The sequence below is a fragment of the Phoca vitulina genome, unplaced genomic scaffold, assembly GCF_004348235.1.
Source record: "Phoca vitulina isolate PV1807 unplaced genomic scaffold, GSC_HSeal_1.0 scaffold12, whole genome shotgun sequence".
Classification (NCBI taxonomy): Eukaryota; Metazoa; Chordata; class Mammalia; order Carnivora; family Phocidae; genus Phoca; species Phoca vitulina.
This window is the reverse complement of record NW_022589715.1, coordinates 43,188,990-43,207,884: the sequence shown is the minus strand read 5'-3', so window position 1 is coordinate 43,207,884 and position 18,895 is coordinate 43,188,990. Positions and strand designations below refer to the sequence as shown.

At 36.5% G+C, this 18,895-nt stretch overlaps 1 protein-coding gene across 36 annotated transcripts in view; it reads right to left on the bottom strand.

Annotated features, from left to right (window-relative positions):
• NRXN1 (neurexin 1) overlaps positions 1–18,895 on the bottom strand; it is a 1,121,375-nt gene that overhangs the window by 618,218 nt on the left and 484,262 nt on the right. For all 36 annotated transcript variants that reach the window (XM_032411088.1, XM_032411091.1, XM_032411097.1 and 33 more), the window contains one exon: positions 275–713. In XM_032411088.1, coding sequence (XP_032266979.1) covers positions 275–713 — 439 coding nt within the window. The remainder of the gene's footprint in view (positions 1–274; positions 714–18,895) is intronic.

Here is an 18,895-nt window from a genome sequence, read left to right as displayed (position 1 = left end):
TTTGTGCAAGATTTGGCACTTGATTATCCAATAAATCTTCATTTAAGAAGTGATTCCAGAAGACATTTGAGCATTTGGGGTTTGATGCCCAACTATTATGATGAATTAGCTCCTTCTGATTTGTATATGATGTGAAACAGAAATAATAACAATTTCCTTTACCCTAAAGACAGAAATGCAGAAAATCTTTAATATGTCTTGGTTTTAATTTCCTTGGTGAGTGGGGAAAGGAGTGTTCCAGCAGGTAAAGAGTATAGAAAAAATGATAAATTACCTGATCGTCCATCTCTCTGGAAGTCCACATGATACCATTCTCCATCATTCACCTTCTTCTGTAGGGCTTTGATTTTTATTGTACCTGACCCCATGTCCAGGAGGAGGTAGAGATGGCCATCTAGCATTTCAATAGCAAAGAAGTCAACCTTTATCATCTGAGGGTGCTTGGCATCTTTTTGGTGTCTTGGCTTGCCATGGCTAAATAAAATGAGGCCATTTGGCTCTGTTGTGCGGAAATCAAATGATATGGAGCCTGTTTTCTTTGCATTCCATTTAGGCAAAGAGATGAAAGACTCTGGGGTTTCAAAGGTGATTGGGTCCAAAGTTGCAACATTCTCACATTTAAATGCTACCACTCCGTGGATCTTCATCTTAGGGTCTCCTTGCTTGGCAAGTCGAGATAATTCCAACCTTACATCGTTATTTTTATATACAACCTGTGGGCAGAGGATTAGAGTGAGAAACCAGGCCCATATTTTAATATTTAGAACTTGTCTTCAGTTCATATAAATTGCAACACATGTAACACAATGTTTAGTGCATTTTGATAAATAAGATAGCTTTTTCAGCCAAATAAAATTCAAGTATCAGCTCATTAAATAGTAACCATTCCAATCTAATTTCACTCAAATACTGTGTATATACACACACCCACACTGGTTGTAGATGACTCAAAAAATTTGAGTGAATCTGCATACAGTTTTCATTATTTCAAGCGTGTATAGACTCAAACTTATATTTTGCTTTTGTTGTTGGCTATTATACTTTGTTTATTAAATATAAAGGTTTTTCAGTTTTCCCACTACTAAAGTATTTGAAATTAAATATTTTGAATGACAGTTCCCTAAAATATAGGATCTTGTCTATGGTCTATATAGCCACAATGGGTATAAACTTTGTAAGATAATCACAACAAGTTGAGGTAGAAAACATCCTGAATTTTCTCAGAAAAATCATAAAATACAACTAAAACTGCAGAAGCTCTCTTTTCCCCCTTGGCCTACATTAACAACTGTTTGAATAATGTTGGGTAACTTTGGAACATTGTTGGCTCTAAATCCATTCAACTTGTATTACTTGTGTTCCATTTACTTTCAAGTATACAAATGAGGAACAAAATTTGTCCTGTTCTCTCATTTCCCAAGGCACTTCATCCGAATTGGCTAGGTGGTTCTGAATGCTTGTTGATAGTCCGATGGCTTTTTGGACTCTGAACGGCACATTGGACAAATCCACCGGCAGAGCTCCCAATATTATGCATCTGCTATCACATCACCTTAATAAACTTGAAGCCATTCTGACATAAAGATAAAAAGAGATCCATACCCCGCCTCTATAAAATGCATACCATGCATAATTACATTTCCAAAATACATATGTCATACTGACTTAAGAATAAATTAGCTATCTGTGTCCAGAGAACTATCTAAAGTATTTTAAGAAGCCATTCAAAAGTTCATAGCAGTCAACACTGACAGATTCTAAATTCATTTATATTCATATAATAGAAAATAAAAAAAAAGACAGCCTGTGTCTGATTAGTGCTATAAAGTTAACTGGTCAATACAGCAGTTTATTTCCTCCAAACCTATGGCAAAACCTAACTAAGCCAACAGTTAGTGTGGCTAATGAATTTCCTGATATGATTTGTTAATGGATACTTTATTTTTCAGTGATTAAGAGTGTAGGCTCTGATTATCAGACTCTTTGAGTTCAAATTCCAGTGCTAGCATTACCCAACTGCATGATCTCTCCAAGCCTTATTTTTTTTTCCTTTTCAGGGAGATAACACCTTACAGGATGGTTGCAATTATTAAAGAAGAAAATGAATGTAAGTGAGAGAATAAAGGCAATCAATCCAATGTCAGGCATGTTGTAAAATTTTTAATAAATATCAACTACATCAAACTACATGATAATAAATACCATCTCTTCATTATCATCTAGTAAACACAGAAATAATGTAAATTAATTCATTTTAAGGAAATGCTTAGAAATTAAGCACACACATATAATTAGTATTTTATACCTGATTTGCGCCAAGCAAAGAAGTCACATCTTTCCACTGCTAGTCCTGGTGTTTCAGTTTATATTTATCTTGAAGGAGGATTATTATAAAGAATGCCATATCCATTATTCTTTGAACAAATATGTATAATGGTTTAATAAACAAATACTGACAACAAAAGAAAATGAACTTAAGCAATAACAAAAGGGAATTAGATTAATTCTTAAGTATACTTTCTTGAAGAGAGAAAGAGCTATTAAGCCTTGGGAAAGTTGATTTAGGATTGTCTTTCTTTGGGGATCTTTAGAAGTGGAGAAAATGGTTTCTATGGATGAGTTTCCAAGTTTTTTAACCTCTCACCATGACTTTCAAGCTACCTAAGCCTATATTTTTTTTCCACTTTTCTTGGCAATTTATATTTTATTATTTGGAGATCCCTTGACAAAGATATTGATCAGGAATGAGTGTAGCATTTTCTGACCCCATTGATGCAGATGATAACGTTGACTATGCTAACACATTGCCCGTGAAATAGAACCACCGCAACAGAGTCAGGTGTTTCTGACATGAGTAAGTAGGTACAAGGCTGGGTATATTGCCTCATGAGTCTAATACCAGCTACAAAATAGTTGAGGGATGTGGGGTTAGGGCAATCCTAGGTAAGGATTTCAGTGAGTGATTTATAATCTCATGAGTGAGTTGGATGCCCTGGCGAAAAAGGAGGGTGAAGAAGATGGAGAAGAAAAGTAGGGATTCCTTTGATCAGATAACTTAGGGTTAGCCATGCACACACACTGCCTCCACACCCAACTCCCCCCCCCCCAAAAAAAAGAATCTCCACCAGAATCTATGCTTTGTGTAGACAGGGTTCTTGCTCACTGAAGTCAAGCATCCAGATCAGTGTCTGGCACAAAGCAGACACCCAATAAATATTTGCTGAGTATTGAAAAAATTCTTTATTCACTTTTTTTAACCTAGTCCCAGATTATAGACTATTATTAACAATATTTACAAATGTAGTTATGTAAAGCAGAATGTGGTATTGCAGACTAATCTCACAAACTGGCTACTATGTTTGGTCTATTTCTTCAGAAAAATGTGGAAACTGCTGTGCATGTTCAGTTATAAACGGCAAGCTGGCCTGTGTATTGGAAAACTTTACCTTCAAACTCATATTGTGGGGTTTAAATTACTTTTGGAATGAAAAACACCTGAGTTAAAATTATCCAGAGGTAGAATCATTTTCCTAGAAGAACTATCTTGAGGAGAAGCATGATGTACTGTTTTTTTCCTTCTCGTTTTGTATTCTTTGAAAGGTAACTCCAGAAGACAGAAAAGCAATTTTGGATAGGCAGGTGATAGTTCTCACAACTACACTACTACTGCATCTGACCCAGATTTCCTAATCACCCTACTTTTCCAAAGTTAGACATACTCTTCAAATGACCTGAATAGAGTTCAATTATAATAATAAGTAGACAGCAAGCACTCCAAATCTTTTAAAAATTCACATGTAAGCTATTTTTTTGCTTCTTTCTGAGAAATATGGTTCTGAATCATTTATAATTATTCATGTATCTTTTTTCATATATTTTTTATTTATGTCAAAAGTTGTAATTTATTTAATAGTTTCAACTTTCAAAAATATCTACATACTCTATCATCTTAACAATTAGTGATGATATTATTGCACACTCATTTGGGTCTGTTCATAAAATCAAGATTTCTTTGGGGATATTGACCTTTCCTTTTGTTTTTTTGAAGAGTAATTCACAATGTTGAATTTCACTTCTCCACTTCATGGGCTTATATCATAAATCCCAAAGGGATAAAAACATGAAAGAGACTAGATTTTTTTTTTTTTTTGTCATCTATAGAATTTTTTAAATGTCCCTCATACTTAAATATGCAAGAACAGGAGCAATATGTCTGTATTTTTATATTCCTAGGCTTGAGATATGAGGTAGACAGTCACTGAGTATTTTATTTGATCTTCAAATTAATCCTAAAAAGACAGGGAAATAAATAGGTGAAAAAAAATAAGTTTGAGAGTCTGGGTATAGACATAGTTTAATCACAAAGCTCTTATCTAAGTCAACTTGCCTAACCTATCTCTCAGTTTCTTAATTTATATATATATATATATATATATATATATATATATATATATATATCTAAAAAGGGAAAGCATGTCATATCTATCAATCCTTGAGCTTTCTCCACCTTAATCTATGTGATTTGGGACCAAGGTAAAAGAAGTTCTATTGCTCCTTCTTTACATCTGGTTTTTCCCAGTTGTGGTTTTCATGTCAGGATATTGCTCTCTATTCTGAGATATACTGAAACACTAATCCGTTCGGTAAAGAGAATGTTCACTACCTCTTTAGGTACACAGACATACATCAAGGATTATATCTATCTAAGGTTTGTACAGATGGTATTGAAGAACTGGTGGCTGAGAGATAAGGCCCTTTCCACAGGAAGTGGGAGTGTGTGAAATATGCGCATCAGTAGAAAGCATTTGCTACTCAAATAATGACTTTTTTGTTGTTATAAATAAATGTTTCAGCTTAGAAATTTTCATGAGGCTCTTGAATTCATTAACATGCATTGATCAAGGCTTTTCATATCTTAACTATGAGAGTAACAGGGTGATGGGATGGGCACTGCACATAAAGTCAAGGAGTGATGCAGGGATCTAGACTCAGTGGTGACCTCCCTGAGAACATGAATGGTTTATTCTAATCTGAGTCTTGGTGCTCTTCCATTCTTGGGAATAATAGTAAGTAAGGGCTAAGAATCTGGTTCTCAAGATTTCAAAGAGAATTGCAGCTCACCCACTTGCAATCCTGTGACCTTGTGCAAGTCCTTCAACCTCACAGAGGCTCACTTTTATCTGTAAAATGGAGTAATCATATCTACCACATTAGGAAATATAATAAATTATATTTCAATGAAATGCTAACAACAGGGCCTGGCATGGAGGAAGGGCCCAGGTGAGTAACAGCTGCTCTTGTTAGTGTTGTTATCATAAATAACAGTATTATTATTATTAATATTATTAATAGCAGTATTATTATTCTGGGAGGGAATGAATGGAGTTGTAACAAAGTTAACAGCTAGCATGGTACAAAATAGATGACTGCTCAATGTTTTACAGTAATTAACAGCGCTGCAACCGCAGAATCAAAGAGATCAAAGCAGACTGGGGCTTCTTTTTGTATGCTGGCATGTATATTGCTGTTTGAAGGCTTTCTTTATAAGCTGAGGTTTCTTAACCAGAACACATACATAGGAAGCTAGCCAGCCTGGGGCTTTTACTTTTACTCATGAGAGAACTTCTGTGGCATTTGACATCAACAAAACCACCACCCCACTACAAAAAGAATCAGCTAAGATTTACTGAGTGTTTATATTCTGTCAGGCCCTGTTAAAAGAAATCTATATGTTTTATGTGTTTGTTCCTCACAAGCATCCTAGGAAATAGAAAACATTATCCTATTTTATCAGTAAATACATGGAGGCACAGAGCTCACTGAATGCTTTCTATTCGGACCAGGTCAAATATTGTGAGTAGCTAATGATATTAACTTCAAACTCTGTGTTTGTCTCTGCAGGAAATTTCACTTATAGTTTTCATGTACAATTTCATTTATACTTTTTGATAGCAGTTGCTAAGCAAGAGATTCACAAACAGCTATTTGCCACTATGCAAAAGGATGACCTTGCTATGAGTTACATGGATTATTACAAAAACAGTATCTTTCCTTCTATTTGTCCTTATTAAAATACTAAATAAAATACTAAATGAATCAAAATCACAACTGAGCAGGAGAGTGTTTTCGTGTGCCCATTGATTAAAATGTCTCTTCAAGGGCACCTGGGTGACTCAGGCAGTTACGCATCTGCCTTCGGTTCAGGTCATGATCCCAGGGTCTTGGGATGGATGGAGCCCCACATCAGGTTCCCTGCTCAATGGGGAGCCTGCTTCTCCCTCTCCTTCTGCTGCTCCCCCTGCTTGTGCTCTCTCTCTCTAATAAATAAATAAATAAAAAGATTAAAAAAATATGTCTCTTCAAATCCAGTTTAAGTAATGGGGCTTATTTCTGTTTCCAGGACTACAGTGTAGTTTTTCAACAGGTATGCCTTTTGGATATATATAATATTAGGATACATATAATAAAATAGTAGAATTAAAATATTAGAATAAACCAGTATAACGTCTCATGAATATTTGTTACTGGTGTATTTATCTGTAAGGTGTAAACTATGTGTGAACACATACACACACAGCTTATACATTACCTAATATAAATGTGTTTACATATAATAGGTCAAACCTGCTAAAATTGATGTCCAGAACAATTTTACATATATATTAGAATATGTAGTACATCTCTAGGTAGATAAGTAGATAACACATATGTATATATACCATATACACACCAAAATACAAATATACATACACTAATAGCATTTAATAATTTCAGGAATTAGAGGCTCTTGGCTAAAACACACAGTGGTCTTACTCATTTGGAATCAAAAATGTCTTGGCCTACAAACAAATATCAGCACTTAAAAGCTTAGCTCACTCCAAAGGAAGGGCTGCAGCCAGAAAAAAAAAAAAAAAAAGAAAGAAAGAAAGAAAAGAAAAGATTCTTTTATTATTAAAAAGGGTAGAAAATTAAACAGATTTTCTCCAGTGTTCCTGCCACCATGAAGAGACAATTGTAAGAGCAGAGTAGAGGCAAAGTGGTCACTTAAGAAAAAAAAAAAAAAATCACTGCACTCATTATTGTCCTATCTTCTACCTAAGGTCAAGTTGCCAGTGCTGTTCACTTTCTTATACTGAGAACCTAGCATAGAATGTGCTTATAGTAAAAAGGTGACAAAAAAGTTTGTAATGACTAAGGGACTGAGAGGATTTTAGCTTTCCTGAAAATGTCACACCACAGAAGTTTTCATCTATGCTTTGAATATGCCCACTTGAGGCAGATGTGCATCCAGTTGCAAAGATTCATGGCCTTGGTGCGAGTCAGACAAGGGGTGGCAGATAGGAAATGCACAAGCCCTGTTCAAAGTAGCCCAATGCCACCATAAAAACAATACCTAGCATTCAGAAAATCTGATTTGAAAGAGGGTTACATAAGGAATTTTGAAAGATAAGAAGGTTGCTTTTTGGGGGCATGGGAAGGGAACAGCAGAGTTGGTGGGTTTTTTTCCCCTGTAATCTAATACTATTCAGAGATTATATGCAGATAAAATTTTCAACTAAAAAACTAAAACTCTCCCCACACCTAAATAAATAAACTAATTAGAGAATATAAAAACAGACTACAACAACCTCATTTCTCAGGCATGTGACTTAGTAATTTCAAACCAGAAATTAGTTGAAATTCGGAAAGGACAAAAAATAACAATATTTTATCTAAGCAGTGTAGAGAAAGAAATCTTTTTGCTTCGTTCCAGTTAAACATGACCAACTACATCTTATTCATGAAAAGAAGGAAAAGCGAAAGAAAACACCTCTCGCTTTGCCCTTCCTTCATTTCACCATTAGCGAAGTGCCTGAAGTTATTTAGACAACCTTGGGCTCCATCCGTACAAGTCAGCGTGGGAGCAAAAAGGCTGTGTTGTCCCAGGTTAACAGCTCGATTTAATGAGCTTTCAGTGGCATCTGGGTGTGTGGTGACTTGAGCTCCACTAAATAGGAATGTCTATTTCTCTCAAATTAAAGATTCGGTAATTCAGTAATGCCCTTGGGGGTAAAAATTGGAAAAATGAACCACTATTTCAGTAACATGAGATTTGAGATATCCACTTTTGAAAAGTAAAAGCTGAAAACTAGATCAATCCTCTTATTTTCAGATGAGGAAACTGAGGCTCAGAGAAGCTAAGGGACTGTCTCAGTTGGCCTCAAGCTCTGATCGTGAGCAAGTATCGAGGAATTCGGTGTTCGGTTCTTTTTTGACTCTGTTCAAAAACAAACCAATGGAACGATGAACCGATGAGCCGTCTCTAGCACAGGCTAGAATAGGAGAGGCCCTAGAGCAATTACAAAATGAAGAGCAGCCACCTTTCCAGCAACATGGCAGAAAGGGAGCCGTAACTGATTTAAAGGCAATTCTATCTTTAAAACTGTGATAGCTTCACAATAAGCTGCCATTCAAATATAAAAATAAAAGTCCTGAGGGGGAAAAATCTTGCAGTTATTTCCCCCACTAATGGCATTGACAAAGACACTGGAGAAGTGAACTAGAAACAATAAACTTGCAATGTTTACTGCTATTTTGCAACTAAGTGATGAAGATATTTTCAGCATCAGTCTTTCATGATCTTGCAGAATGTGACACGCCATAAATTAGGGTTTAAAGCTTCTATTCCAAGCTGGCAGATGCTGCTAATAAGGACAATGCATGTCTGCTTTATCCCAAAACTTTTAAAATCCTCTACCAGTCTCAATGAGGGACAAGAGGCCGCTTTATTATTTTTTTAAGGGAACCTATATTGCTATGAAGCAAGAATGGTATCTTTGAACTGATCATAACACAATAGTTGGCATCAAATGTTATGTCTGCATTAACCAATTCATGTTCTTTTGCATCCCTAGCCTCATGAGCTCAGTAAAGCTTCCCCATCATCTAATTCTACATTTTTCTAACGAGGTGGTTATTAGTATATACTATACCATCCAGTGTATGGATGTCCATAGTATGCACGGATGTATGTATATATACAAAATATCATATACTATGTAGTTGGTCCTTCCTCCATTGATTTACCATGGCATGCTGTATGTCGTTTGGATATACCAAAGTTTTAACATTTCATTCTACTATCACTTTTTGATTGTGTTCATCACTCTTTAGCTTAGAAAGTCCTCCCCCAAGAGAGATTTGATAAACATATTGTTATGGACAATGTTTATTACTTAATTTTATAGATGTTTTGTGTGTGTAACTTTGTATTCTTTGAAGATGAAAATCCAAATCGAGTCCCCCTGCCCAGATAGTTACTTAATTAAGCCAGCACATTTTTTGAATAATTTCTATTTTTTCTACTGATTTGTAAAGCCTACCACATTTTTAAATTCTTACATATACTGTACAAGGTTCTGTTTCTGAGCATTCTATTGTTTTCTTTCTCTTTTCCTTCTTTGTCTTCTTTCTTTCGAGTTCCACTTCATTTAATAGAGATAGGATTATCTCTATAGTGTGTTCTAATATATGTTGGGTCTCTCCTACTAAGCTATTTACATTAATTATTCTAATAATGTTCATACATTGCATCATATAGTTTTTTTTCCTGTATAAATAAGATAAATATATGTAACAGAACTATTGTAGTTTCTCTGATTCAGCTTTCCAAAATGTTGTCAGCTAAAGCTGGTGGCAAATTATTCATTCAAACTCACTTCAAGAGACTTTTTTTTAGAGAGAGAGAGAGCTTGAGCGTGCGTGTGAGTGGGGGAGACGGGGGAGAGGGAGAAGGAGAGAGAAAGTCTCAAGCGGGCTCCACACTCAGCACAGAGCCCAACGTGGGGCTTGATCTTACGACCCTGGGACCATGACCCGGCTGAAATCAAGAGTCAGACACTTAACCAACTGAGCCACCCAGGTGCCCTAAAGAGACTTTTGAATAGCAAAAGGAAATTATACCTTGCTTAGAATTACATTTCTATTACTATAATTATTTGTAAAGTTATCATCCATAGGTGATTATAATAATTTTGATTTTAACACATCAGAGAATCTGGCCTCGTGCCAGAAATTGTATTTTACAATATATAGATACACAACTATAGAGAAAAATAAACTTAGGGGAAAAATGAAATTATAAGCACACTAATAATCACAAGGCCTGGTAGAGTTTCTTGCAGTAAAATGCTAGGAGTGGGTGGCCAGTCCGTTGGAGAGACTGGAGGACAGGCTGAACGACTCTCAGGGCAGGTGAAAGCCCAGTGCGCTCCCCTTCGCTGTGGCTCTCCTCAAGAGGCTAGGCCGCTTGCCTGAGGACACACAGCTTGTGTCGAGCTACTAAGTGATGGACAAGACAGAATCTGAATGCCTTTCTCCAGACCCGGGAATAGACTGCATAATTTTTTGTTTGTTTTCTTTCAATGGGACTGTTTTGATGATAATTAAGTTTCCTTCAGCAATAAAAGCCTTACAACTCTATTAAGCCCTGTTGACTTGAGATTTCAAGATCTGATTATCAAATTTGTGATTAGTCACATTGTATCAATCCCATCTTTTGCCCTGGCTCCCAGCCGTTCCTTCTTGACCACCCCTCTACCTGAGCACCCACCAAGGAAACACGGAAGCTGGTATTTAAGACGGCCAATGCTGCTGTTTTTCCCATCCACAATAAAAATATTTTGCAAACTAGAAGTTGTGTGTAAATGTGCCCCATAATTTTAATGTTATCTGAAGGCAATGCATTGTATGATACATAACTATAGATATCGATATGAATATAGATTCAAACAGCCTTAAGTTTGAATTCCTGCTCTGCTACTTAACTATACTGTCTTGGAAAAGTTCCTGAGTTTCTCCGAAGTAGATTCCCCTTTTTCAAATAAAGTTAATATTTATATTGTAGTATTATTTAAGCACATACAGTACTAAGTGCTTGGTCTTGGGCACTGAGTAAAGAGTAGTCATTATTGTTATTATTATGATCTTAAATGTGTAAGAGAGGAACGCTGGTTATTTAAATAAGTAAGTGGCTTCTTCTCTAAAAAGTAAAGAAGCACGCTTTGAAGTGATTAATCACCCTCAACTCTTCATGTTTACATGATTACTTCCTAAATTTCGATTCCTTATCTCACATGAGCTTTACATCTTGAAAGATTTCATCTACTAAACAAAAGGTGTTCATTAAGGAACACTTTGTTTGTAATTTTAAATTTATCAAAGGCATAATGAGATTGCCTCTACAATCACACTGGTTGACAGAATTCCAGCTTGGTGCAAATAGCTGTTTTATTTAGATTATGCTAAGAGTGAGTAAGTAGGTAGCCTTTCCTAGATTTGTTGAAATACTGAGCATACATAACTGTTCATTTCTAATTTCGAGGACCCTAAAAAAGTATAGAGACCCTAGGTTGTGAACTGTTATTTTTCAATTATGGCTGCTCAGCACTGAGGTATTTCTTCTTAATGCATTCTTTAATTATTTCCTTTGGAAGGTTCCTAGTGCTTCAAAAGTCAGATGGGTTGTGCCTTTTGCCAAGGGTTGCTTAGTTAACTGTTTATTTAATGAATGGGGTTTTATGTGCTGCTGAATTTCTCATGGCACACGTTAGGAAATTCTTGGCAGAATTTAAATTGGAGAACTGAGAAACATATTGGCTCTACGGAAGCTCAATCAGCTCCCAGGCAGGAGCAGGGCCTTTGCCAAGGAAAATTCACTAAAATAAAAAATGCAAAGACCAAACTCGCACACAATGCAAGGAAAACTGACTTTGGTGGCTAGGATTAAATGAATGCTGGATTCGGGTATCTCAGGTGGCCTATGAATAGAAGTGAGGGAAATGCTTCACAATTTCGGGAGAGAAACAGGAACGAGATCCCTTTGCTTTGGAGGATGACAATGTGCTTAAATGTCTTGATTGCTTGGGATACTCAATTAGCTGCTAAGAAAAAATAAAATGGAGTCTTATGTAATTTCTCACATGTTTCCTCCTTACGGAGATGAATCTAAACCTATTTTTATGTTATCGAAAGATATAATCAGTTTATTCATTTCACTTAAGAAATAATAACTGCATTTTTTAAAAAAGCTGCAGTAGCAGTGACCGAACATCCTAGAACAAACATCCAGATGGCTATATTTTTAAAATGATTTGGCCAGGAACCTAGTTATTGTATAAGCATCAGTTATCAGGTATGTTTTCTTTGAGGACTGGGAAGAGAAAATTAAAAAAAAGCCCTGAAATGTTATGTAGGGTCTGAAAAGTCCCTAATCCAACGAAAGATTTATTTATTTATTTATTATTATCATTATTAATTTTACTCAGTAGTACTACAAAATGAGGAGGGAATCAGAGATTTTTAAAAATTAAACACAAGTTTGAGAAAATAAAGATGAGAATGTATCTTTCAGTAACGTAAGATGGAGAGCACTAGCCTACTTGCCGTTGCTATATGAATATCCAGTCTTGTGTGGAAGGAAGGCCTGTTGCAGTCATCTTCTTCTGGGTATCACTGTCTTCAGCTCCTTCCTTCAACTCTATGCACTCTGCCAGCCCATGTCTCAACCCCCTTCCCTCTCTGGAAGAGCAATTTCCTGAGTTAGCGTAGCTCTCTCTCTCTACTGGCTTATGGAGGCTCCCTGCATCTTGGGTGATCAGAGACCTGGCTAGCTCCCTGGGCTCCTGTCTGTTTGGTGCCATTTTCTCACATTATTCAAAAATTAAGAGGGCTGGGCTCATCAGCACATAAATGCTAATCTGATGCTAGGTTGGCCACCTCTCAGGTAGCTAAATGGACACATGTGTTTTCTTCTTCAGGCCTAATTGCTTGGCTGTCATCTATCCTGGCTCAGGACTGAAACACTCCCCCAGCAGACAGTTCACTGGGTTTGGCCATCTATACCCACTTGCTACCAATTGCCCTTGATTCGCTAGTATGTTGCTTGATATATATTAATATAAATCATAATAGCACCAATAACCAACCATTAAGCACCTTCTATGTACCCCATGCATTTTTAGCTCCATTACATAAATGCTTATTTCTCATAATTTTTGTCTCCATACCAAGGTTCAGAGAATTTAAGTATCTTGTCCAAATTGCACAGCTAATAGATGACAGAACAGTAATTCAACTCAACATTTATCTGATTACAAACTCATAGATGTGGTTTTAGTTCATGTTCCTTACCATGTCATGGGATATTGGCTGAGTTCCTGTTTACTTGGCCAGCACTGGTCCTGGCACATTTTCTCAACCTGGTCATCAATAAGTAAAAGGACATCTATACCCTTCCTATTCTTCCATGATCTGGCTCCTTTGACTAGGTGGGATTCTCTTAACACTACTGGTAGAAAAAAAAAAAAAAAAATCCCCTTTGGTTCCATCCTATTCTCTTTATCTCTTGATTTCAGGATAACGTTATTCCCATGGCTGTCCTAGGATACTCTGGTTTGGTATCACGCTTACTTTGTGCTCATTTCTCTCTGAAGACCAAATTACCTGGCCATGTTGTCTAGTGAATACAAAGCTTGTTTTGACTTTAAAGGATTCCTTAAACTAAGGTTTTGCAAGGTACCTTGTAACTGGAAAATAAGAAAGGAGATTTAGCATGAATAGGAATGACATTTTAAGGGTCAGTTTCCAGGGCCTAGATTTAGATTTGGCTGCCACAGCGCCCATGAGTCAGCATAGATTTGAGACTTACTTTTTTTCCATGACAACAGATGAAGTCCAGTATAGCAGGGCCAGGACTAGGATGATGGGTGAAGTGAGTGAGGTACTCACATGAGATGTAAAATATAAGGGGGGGGGGGAGTGCTAAAATTTCAGTAATAAAGAAAAACAATATTTCAATGCAATTTCTTAAATCAATGCAAAAGAAATCCTATGGTGAACAAAACATCAAAACTTTAAATAAAATAGAATCAGTATTGCTGATTATTCCTTTTGCCTCAGGCTCCAGTATTACCTGGTACAGCACCACAATATAGTATTTTTCTAGGATTAAAGAGCCCAAATTAATTTGTTGAAAATCTATTTATTAGAACAAGTCCCAGTAACTAGAAGTATTTGGGACTAGGGGTAGGGAAGGAAAGCCATCTTTGGAGATGATTAAAATTAGAACTAGAATATACTGTTAATTTTTAAGGTGTACTAGTCATTAATAAAACCACTTTAACCCAAAGGATAATGACAGGAAACAGTTATAGAGTGACTAGTCAGACCCTGTTCTCAGGGCAACCTGCTGAGATAGAACAAGCCCAGGCCTGCAGAATTCCCAGGAGCAGTTAATTTTGATAATAATCCTGAGCCCAAGAATACAGATCTTGGCATCAACTTTTACAGACACTAGTCAAAATTTCAAGTCTTGAATATATATATATATATATATATACACACACATACATACCTATATCAAGTTCAATGACTTGTCATTGAAATCACCTTGAGAGTCAATCATATTGACTTGAGAACTACAATAGATCTCTGTTATCACCCATCAGTCTAGAGGTCAAGTATACAAACTCGACTACCCACTCAAGATATTTTTACAAAATTGTGATGAATAAGTAAAAATTAATTCAGTAGCTCACAGGCACTGAAAGGCCAATAGAATCCAGCCCCCTAGCCTCTGCCACTGCTGATGAACTAACTCCTACAAGTGCACAGTTAGTGTTCTTACATTAAAGAATTATTAAAATGAAATAATTATATAAATCTCATCTCCATGTTCAACAGTACTATAATTATATGATGTAACTAGAGCATTATAAAGGATTATAAACAGAAGGATAAATAATCCAGAATAAAGCCTTTATATCATGACTAATAAATGGATTCTTTCAAGTAATCACTGTCACCAATTCAGGCTGTTCATACATGTGGATTTGTGATTATCTGGTTTACTACTAAATTAAAGAAAAAACAAAAGCTTCAATGGCCCTACTGTAGAAGATGTACTATTGATGTATTTTTAGGCCTATAATAAGCCAGTATCAGGGTAGGAGAATCTTTGAGGAGCAAAAAACAAGTAAGCTTGGCTCTTGGGAAAATGTTATTCCAGAGAGGAAAAAGGGTTAGGACACGTGCTGGCAGCAGAGTATTGAGAGGAAGATTCAAAGGCAGAAAAACCCAGGAGAAGTAGAATATAAAATGTCTTTCTTCTACACAAAAATTTGGGTATTTCCATAGTAGTGGTAAGTAGGTTGGTGCTATTCATTATACATTGTTAACCGAGAGTTATAATTCCATTTACAATTAATTTCTTATAAATGTGGTAAATCCAGTCATCTTTAGTTCCTTCTTCCTCGTGCTAAGGTATCACTGAAGAAAAACTTTACTTTTAGTGGATTCAGGGGTGTTTTCATTCATAGATCCTTTATTCATTTGAGCCTTTGCTCTGCTACATTAATTGACTTGCAGAAAGCAATGTTAAGCCCTGGCAGCTGGGCTATACATGCGATCCACGGGTCATGAAAAGAAACAGATACAAATGTGGGTAGATTAAAGTAAACCCATCCAAACCAGAAGAAAAACCACTAATGCGCATGCCTGACCAGTGATGGGAGGGTCAGAAGTATTCTTTTTATATGTCATTATTACTGCACACCTATTTTATGACAAATTTATGATATGACACCCTTCATGATGTCCATAGAATGCTGACTCTTATTAAAGACTCAAAATGCTGCTAAGTTTCCTGGAAATGATTTTATTTTGAAAGCAAAGTGTTTTCTATAGCCTGGTCACCTTTCTGACTGAATCAGAGAAAAGTGTGTATTCTAAGACCACACTTCATGGTAGGAAGATGTAAATCTCTCCATATTTGTTGAATAAATATTGATGGAAAAATATTGGTAATGATAATGATAATAATGTAATTGTTTTTCCTGGTTTTTTGTTTTTTGTTTTTTCTAAATGAGGGCACTAATGGTAATACTTTTTATCTTACTGATACATACCAGCAAGCAAACTAAAAGTAAGGGAGGTGGAGATGGAAGAAGGGGTTTGGACGGTAACTCATCAATTACAATGAGCAGCCGTTTTCGGCCAGATCACAAGAAATCACTTAGCAAACAAAGACTCTCTCCTTTGAGAAGCAGGCCTGAATTTCATTCCAAAATCAGAATGTCTGCACTGGAGTAATATATAAATGTTTGCTGGTCACAGCTTTAGCTATAAACCCAAGGATCTGTTTCATAAAGAATCTAGTTGACACCAGGAAGCCTCTAAAGGAGATACTAGTTTAAATTACCGCAATATAAAATGTTTCCCAGGGTGATACTTAAAAGAAGAGAAGCACAACTCTAATAGCTGATTGCTCCGAAAAGGTAAATTATAAATACCAATTGAGAAGATTAGGTTTGCACAGGGAAGGAAACTCAATCAATAAATTAGAAATTTGGAGAAAACTGTATTAAGTCTTCTGGGTCTTGAGAGGGCCAAGAAAGAAGTGCCTTTTAGATTCTTAGATTCAATGGAGATAAAATTTGTTAGAGGTTAAGCCGGTACAGTTTTACTCTTTGTAATCTTAATTCCCAATTGTCCCAGGGTACTTTTGTCTAAAGTAATATCTTTTCTTTTTCTCTCTTGAATCCCGCCCGGACCCACTAAGTTTATGGCTGTACACATTTGAGAAATGTGCAGTCTTGTTCAGTTTTGAATCTGATCAAAGTTTTTTTTTTTTTAAGTCTGCAACAAGGTCATAAAATGAGCATTTATATTTTTGTTTGTTTGTAAAAGCTACTATTTTCGAGAGGAAAATCAAAATCTAAAAGGATTTGATCTTTCAGATCTAAAAGCACTTTAACATTTCACTGCAGAGTAGAAGGTGAACCACAGAGCAAACCACAAAGTAGCAAATAACTTCCTGCCACACAGGAAGGAAAAAAGACCATTCAGATGCTTGGAGGGAGGGGTTTAGAAAGAGGGGAAAATAAATGGGAAAGGAGGCAGACAGAGTGACCCGCCTTACCAGCCTTGAACATTAAGAAGACCAAACACCCAGATGTGACTGGAGAACTCAGAAAATACTGGCGCTGCAGCAGGACTCAGGGACACTTAAAGCCTCTCAGAGAAGCCCTGACTTCAAGCACAGTGCTCTACTCACCAAGACCGAGAAGAGAGGGGGCAATGGCAGAGAGGGATATCCTAGAGAAGCCCCAAAGACCCCAGAAGATTGCAGAGAAGCTCTTGGGATCACCAGGTGGACCCAGAGACAGGAGGAGAACCAAGAGTCCAGAAGAGTCCTGGAGACCAGACTAGGAAACTTCTGGAATCTTGGACCCAAAGGCAAACACAAGATCCTCCATTCTGAAGGATCTACATCAACTGAGTGCCCAAATGAAGAGCCAAGGCCACCCATGTCTCAGTCCACAAAAAATGGCTACAGACTAGACTCAGGGAGGCCAGACATAATCCCCAGGAATGCCTTCAAACCAGAAACCTCTTCCCGAGATGCTGGGGATGGTGGAAAAAGAAATTCCCCCTTCCGAGGCAGAAAAAAAAAATGGTAGAGAATTTGAAATCTTAACTGACTGAACATTCACTTAAAAGAAATATTTTTAAACAAGAAAAAAATGAGTGACCAAAAATTGGAAAATTTTGGCATCACTTGCCCTCAAAGTACCAACAACAGGAATGGGAAATTAAAAACAAGATTAGTACCAGAAAAAAATAAATAATTTAATTTTTCCCCTGCATATATTCTTTAAATTGTATAAATTTTTATATCTTTCCTAGTTCCATCCTACTACAGTAGCAAGGCCGTCTGTATAGTGAAAGCTTTGTGATGCTTAAAATATGTGGTCAACTCCAGACAGGTAATAAATATGATGCTTTGCTAAATTCTGCGGCCAGAAATCCTTTCCAAAGCACTCTGGACAAAAAGAATAAAGTTGTACTATTTTTTTTTAAATATAAGGATCTTTCTTGTCTGATCTGGTTTTTTTCTGCTTCCACAAGCATATCTCTTTTATTTTTATTTTTTTTAAGATTTTTATTTATTTATTTGAGAGAGAGAATGAGAGAGAGCACATGAGAAGGAGGAGGGTCAGAGGGAGAAGCAGACTCCCTGCTGAGCAGGGAGCCCGATGTGGGGCTCGATCCCGGGACTCCAGGATCATGACCTGAGCCGAAGGCCGTCGCTTAACCAACTGAGCCACCCAGGCGCCCGCATATCTCTTTTATAAAAATAGACTTATTTAGCCCTTCTCTTATAAGGGTGATATTATTCATCTCATAGTTAATGAGAACAGTAGGAGCTACCACTGATTAATGGCTAGCATGTGCCAGTCAGTACGCACTGCAACCATTTTCACTAATTATTATATCAATTCTCCATGTTTTTGTATCCCTGTTTATGGTAATCAAAGCTCAGAGAGTTTAAGTAACCTTCCCAAACTCACACAGCTAGTAAAAGCTCAATTATCTCACACTAAATCCCAACAAATGAGTTCTAAGAAATGAATGGATCCTGACAACCTCTGAGATATGGAGAGGTCTGTGAATAAAGGGCTAATTTTCTTTTTCCCTATCCAACATTTGTCTTCAGGATTATTCGTTTTCTCAGTAGACAGAACTTACTGGGCACTGGAATGAGTTTCAACGTCTTGAGAAACTTGGTTCTAGTTTCAGCCCTGACATTAATTGTGTGAATTTGGGTAAGTACTTTTTCATTTTTCTCATTTGATCAATAGGAATAACAACAGTCTAATTTCCTTCTCAGGAAATTACACGTATTTCTAGCCTTGTCTTAATTGTAATAGAAGTAGATAATATGCAAAAGAACTTAGGTCCTTTTAGGTGAGAAGTGTGTATCATCCACAGTTGTGTGGTGGTGGTAATTTTTGAATTGGTTTGTGAGAAATAGAAGCATCCTAGAAGGTATAAATTTAGTTATTAGATAGTAAAA